This window comes from Anser anser (genome assembly GCF_964211835.1).
Source record: "Anser anser genome assembly, chromosome: 4".
Lineage (NCBI taxonomy): Eukaryota > Metazoa > Chordata > Aves > Anseriformes > Anatidae > Anser > Anser anser.
Window position 1 is genome coordinate 4,473,918 of NC_139724.1, and position 6,029 is coordinate 4,479,946.

Here is a 6,029-nt window from a genome sequence, read left to right on the forward strand (position 1 = left end):
GAAAAATACACAAATAACATATGTCTGTCACGGCTTACCGCTTTAAGCAGCTACAACATCGAAGGCAGCAAGGAAAGTTGTTTTAGCTGAAGAGTCTGCGCATTTGTTCTACTACGGTATGGTATGCTGAATAAACTAACTGAGCAAGTATAATTTAGAAACTGGTTTAGGAGCACCTCACTTTAAATAAAAGGCTGCACATCAAATCATCTCATAAAGTCTTGCAGTATCCAGCTCTGGTTTAAAAACACATACCATAAGGAGAGATTATATTACCAGTGCAAGATACCAGTTACCACACTACAGAATGTCCAAGTTGCTTTTATTCCTATTCCTGACATCCATTAGGAGTTTAGAACTGCACAAGAGAGTACGAATCCCATCAAGAACTCATTAAGAAAGACACAGCTGACATCTGAAAAGCAGTCTTTCGGATTTCAAAATCCTGGCCTTTCAAAGCAAGTTTTTACAACTACAGAAGAAAGATCATTCCCATTATCTGAACTGAGATTTTTGTCCATTTGATCATGAAGAACGTGAACAGAAAGTAATTTTTCAGTGCAATTAGTAGCTGAAGCTGCTAATGATGACTAGATAATTGGGCCGTTTTTAGCACTGGAAATGTGGGTACGTTTTTGGTGTCATTTTGAGATCTGGTTAACTGCACGATCTGTGCTGGTGTCTCAGGCAGTATACCTTCCTCTCAAAACACTTGACAATTCTCTTCCAGAGAAATGTAAGAGGAGTTGAAAAACTTATCTGCACACAGAAAGCGCACCGCTAAAATGCCATCTCCATAGTGGAAAGCAAGGAAACTCTCCTTCCAAAGACATATTAATACCTTATAATGTGTAAGTACATGTGCATTAGTAGGAGAACCCTGAAAGCCGTATCACTTTTTAAGGAAAAAAAAACACTATAGGAGGGAAAAAAAAAAAAGTGCCATGGCTATACGAACACCTATATAAATTAGCAAAGTTTGGCTTTCTAGTGTCGCGTGTGTTTGTATTCATGCCCAAGCCTTTTCTTACCTGAATAGCTGAGCCTTCTGCCACGCACCCTCCAGGTACATATCCCTACAATAAAACCGCCCTTTCTAGTCAAGAATACCTGTCAGGTGTCCACAGCTGTTATCATCTCTGTGTCCACTGCAGAGAACACTCACCGCAGCTCCCTGGTCTCTCTCTAACCAGATGGACATGGGGCAGCTTGACCACATCTCATCAAGCTCTGCACATCCTTAATTGCCAGCAAAGGACCCAGAAAAATCAAGTCACTGCTGAGCTCTCGCAGCAGCTCAGTGATGGCATCAGTCAGCCTCCCGGTTTCACAAAGCTTTCAGGAATTTCATACCTCTACCCCCGGTATCAAATTTAACTGAAACTATCCAGAAGATCAAACTTGTGAGGAGGGATGAAAACCAGTCCTGAAGGACTTCATAATTGAAATGATGATCCTGAAATATATCATATATCATCAGTATCCTGATGATACTAACTGTAATCTCACAAAACACTCGTAGATAACACTAGTCAAAAAAGCTTCTCGAGAAACATGGAAATTCAAAAGAGTTAACCTCTCAGAGTTACAAATTTCAATACATTATACTGTTAACACTGAAGTCTCCAGTGGCTACTGGAAAAATACATCATTTTTTAGTACTAATTTAACAAGCAACATCTCATTATGCTGGTATTCGGAAACAAGTCATTTTCTGGTTATGTATAAAGCTACCTGTAAAACCGCTACAATAAAATTTCCATGAACCTGCAAAACTTTATTCAGAAGAATTGCTGGTACAAGCCCCTGACTGACGAACAAAATACCAGGCAATGACCCCTTTCTTTTTAAATTACTGAATTTAAAAATGGAATCAAACCAAATACATGGAGAGGAAAAAAAAAAAAACTTTTTTTTTTTTTTAAACTTACACTAACACTAAAGTCCCCAAAGGTCTCAAATGAATGCGGTCACTGGACTGGGTAAATCCTATTAAACACAAAGCTGAACATCCTTGTAAATATCACTACACATGCAACGAGTTTCTTTCTTTCTGTAAGAAACAGCCTCCCTTTCATCAGATCCCCATAACTTCAAAGGTTTAATCTGAAAAATCTAGATTTTATGAAACTAACATGTATAGCACTCTGCAAACAACTGAAACAACATGCTATGGTCTATTTTACAGCCAATATAGAAATAGTTGTATTCACTAAAGTATCTTACATTTAACCTTCCTTATACTGATGTAAAAATAAATTTCAAAAGCAATGACTATCTTCTTTGTGAAATTTCGTTTCTATTTGACAGAAGTTCCCATCACTCTTTTTCTGTCGCTATTCCCCCTTCTATTACAGTTGTTAAAAAACATAATAATTAAATCCCGTGTTACAACTTCACAAGATTAGTACTTGAAGAAGACCGATAAACTCATCTAAAAGCTTTGGAATAGTGTTGCTAAAACACACGAAATCACAAATTCAGATTTCTTAGCCTACCGTGGTATATATCTGATGATTTGTAGGCATCTTATGAACACGGAAGGCAAAGGTAAGTTGGGCAGTTAGCAAGTTATATGATAAAAATGCAAGATAATTACTACACGCTATAAAACTTCTCAGAATTAAAAAAAAAAATAAGCATATGTTTGATTCACAGTAAACAAATAGTTTACTAGAAGGTTTAAAAGATGGAATATTGACAGCAACATGAAACCAACTAATTAAAATAATAAATCCTAATGACGGCCCTTTAAAATTACTGTTTCATTCAGTTAAAAGTACAAGGGGAATACGCAATGTCAGTTTCTGTTTATTTCTGTGAAACGTAACTCCAGTTCATTGAGGAGGTTGTATCAGAGTCCTGACAGCGTGGCATTTTAACTAAAAGCCACGTAAGTTGGAATTTTGTGGGTAATTCAGAGAAATTTCAGCTTTATAACACTAAGGTTTGAAGAGCGCATCCGAGGCATTAGTTTCTCCCTAAACTACGTGCTTACCTCCCTTTTCATTCACCGCACTACCTGTGGGCAAAACCTCCTTCGGAGGCACGTAGGAGCCCACCACCGAGCCACCCTTGGGACACGAGCAATATCCACGAGAGAAGATTTTGTAGGTCATCACCCTCAACAGCAGCCTGCGCAGAACACCGCCTGTGCACAGCGAGCCTGGCTGCGAGATAAAAGGTTTACCAACCGGAGCCAAAATCCCGAGGGAGATACGAGGAGGCCCGATGTCGGTGCCAGACCATCGTTAGGCGGGGATGGAGCAGAGGCAGGCTTTCTAAAAACTTAACAAAGAACTGGTTTCGCAGCCCCCGCGGTTTAAAAGCAAGGAGCTAATACCTCGCAACGCGAAAAGCGAGCCACTGCTTCGGGAGTTGGCAATATTTCATATTCTCCGGCCAGCCACGATTCACAGCTCCCCCCAGCCCCACTCCCCCGCTGCACGGGCACCCTGACCCCGCAGCACCAAGGACCCGACCCGCCTTCTCCTCCCTCCCCCCCAGAATCTCCCTCAAACCCATCCCGTTTCCACACCCGAGGCGCAGAAGAGGCGAACCCCCCCCCCCCCTCCCGGAGCCCCGAGCCCCGCAGGCCGGCGGCCCCTCACCGTTGTGGCAGCGAGGAGCGCCGCCCTCGGTCGCCGCGGCCTCCCGGGAAGCTGCGGGCCCGCCCGGGTACATGGCGGCGGGCGGCCGCGGCGGCAGCCCGGCGGGCGCGGACATGGCTCCCCGCAGCGCTCCGCCCCCGCGGCGGCCGGGGGTCGCCCCAAGGGCCCCGCTAGGACCGGGCACGGCCGGGCAGGGCTCGCAGCCGGGCCCGAGCGCCGCTCCCGCCGCTGCCGGCCGTTAACGCCGCCGCCCACAGCGTCCCCTGGCGGAGCCTCCGCGCCCCATTGCCGGCGCCGCCCTCCCCCGGCTGCGGGCGGCCCCACGGGGCATGGCCCCGCCCGCGGGGGTGGGCTGCGGGCAGGGGAAAGGCCTCGGGGAGGCAGGGAGCGCTGTGGCGGGGGGTTTCTTTCTGTGGAGGGAGTGTGGTCTCTGTATGAGGGCTGAGAATCGTAGAATCACAGAATCATTAGGGTTGGGAAAGGCCTCTCAGATCATCTGGTCCAACCATCACCCTGCCACCAATGTCACCCACTAAACCGTGTCCCTAAGCGCCACGGCCAACCTTTCCTTGAACGCTCTCGGGGACAGTGACTCCACCACCTGACCAGGCAACCCGTTCCAATGCCTGACTGCTCTGTCTGAGAAGAAATGTCTCCTAATTTCCAACCTAAACCTCCACTGGCACAACTTGAGGCCATTCCCTCTTGTCCTATCACTAGTTTTCTGTGAGAAGAGGCCGACCCCCGGCTCCCCACACCTTCCTTTCAGGCAGTTGTAGAAAGCAATGAGCTCTCCCCTGAGCCTCCTCTTATCCAGGCTAAACAACCCCAGCTCCCTCAGCTGCTCCTCACGGGACTTGTCTTCCAGGCCCTTCACCAGCTTTGTAGCCCTTCTCTGGACACGCTCCATGACTTTGATGTCCTTCCTCATCAACAAGATTGAAAAATGTCACCACACTATTCCTCATCAAGAAAGCTGAAAAGCCTCATCTCGCTTTCCCTCATCAAGGCCTTGATGAGGAATAGTGAGGCAAGGCTTTTCACCCTTCATATAGACCTTATGCTCTATATTCTCTAAGCAGAATCAAAAGTGTTGTTGAGCTGCCCCCGTTCAGCTGGCAAAGGACCTCCTTCCAGTTCAGCGCTTTCCACAGGCAGTCACACACAGCCCATGTTATAAATGACTGAGTCCCAAATAGGATTGCAATCAAAGTTTACAATTTATTAAATGAATAGAGGCAAGCAAACAGCGCTGGGTGCACCAGGAGTCTCTGCTCCACCAAGACGCACACCCATTATGCAAGACGGCTGATTTTTTTTATCCTCCTAGGCTAATACATATTCATTGCTACTTCTAGAAGAGGCAGGGTTATTATAATTGGTTTCCCAAATCTGAAGTCCTCCCAGGGGCGCCCGCGTATCAGTCTCTGGTGGTCTCTCGGGCGGAAGGCTCATATTCTTCCTCCTTATCTGGTGGTCTCTTGGCCTGATGTCAGAAGCTACTGCATGTCCGTGCAGAGTCAGCAGTTTTTCCCTAAAAATCCCTTTGTTCTCTCATCACCTAAACCCAGGCCTCAATGTTAACCCTTCAAAGCCCTTAGTGGCACGAATTGCTGGACCATTCCTTACAGCCCATACTCATTTTGACTGTGTGCCTGCCTCTACAACCAGTCACCTGTCATTCTCTCAGGCACTATTAGGTGCATTGCTCAAGTACTTCATTCTGTAATGAAGTTGAAAGGGCAAAAATACATACTGGTGATCGTAGCAGCCCTCATAAAGACCAACAACATTGAGTCATCTTTACTTGTTACAAACACTTTACCAGTTCCTTCCCTGTCTGCATGCTGTTTTTCCTACTAGTTATGCGTGTCTGTCATTAAATACGTGGTTAATTGCTTTGCCCATATGCTAAGCATATGATCCAGCCCTGTTACAGTTACTCGTTCAAAGCATGCAGTGCGTCTCTAAGTATTGGAGAAACTGACTGTATTTGAAAGTGTCTCGGCCTGCACACCCCCTGATACTATGCAGAGGTGCCAGATACTTGTGCAGGCCTCCATCAGTCATCTGAGAGACTGTAAATCCATCTCTGAACAAACGATTTCTTTAAGCTAGCGAAATAAACAGTTTCTTTACCGTGTCCTGATAAGCTAGGGCAAGAAATAATGGGCTCAACATGCGGCAAAGCTCAGGTGATCTATTAAGAAAAAAACATTACCTGAAGATACTGAAGGATTAGGTGACATGGGAGTGGTGTGACGTTGCCATAACTAAAGGACTCTGAACAGGTAAGACAAACATGGTGAGGGTCCTGTTGTCATCCAGCTTTGGTGCAGGTGACCTGTTGGAGCACCTGCCAGGGCTGTGTCGTTGCGATAGGATTGACATATTCCACTGTTGGAGCTTGTTCTTTAG

General features: G+C 46.0%; 1 protein-coding gene across 2 annotated transcripts in view; it reads right to left on the minus strand.

The window, feature by feature from the left end:
* Positions 1 to 3,861, minus strand: part of SEC24B (SEC24 homolog B, COPII coat complex component) — a 44,042-nt gene extending 40,181 nt beyond the window's left edge. For both annotated transcript variants that reach the window (XM_083833957.1, XM_083833956.1), the window contains exon 1: positions 3,612 to 3,861. In XM_083833957.1, coding sequence (XP_083690083.1) covers positions 3,612 to 3,726 — 115 coding nt within the window. In that variant the 5' untranslated portion in view covers positions 3,727 to 3,861. The remainder of the gene's footprint in view (positions 1 to 3,611) is intronic.
* Positions 3,862 to 6,029: the final 2,168 nt, after the last annotated feature.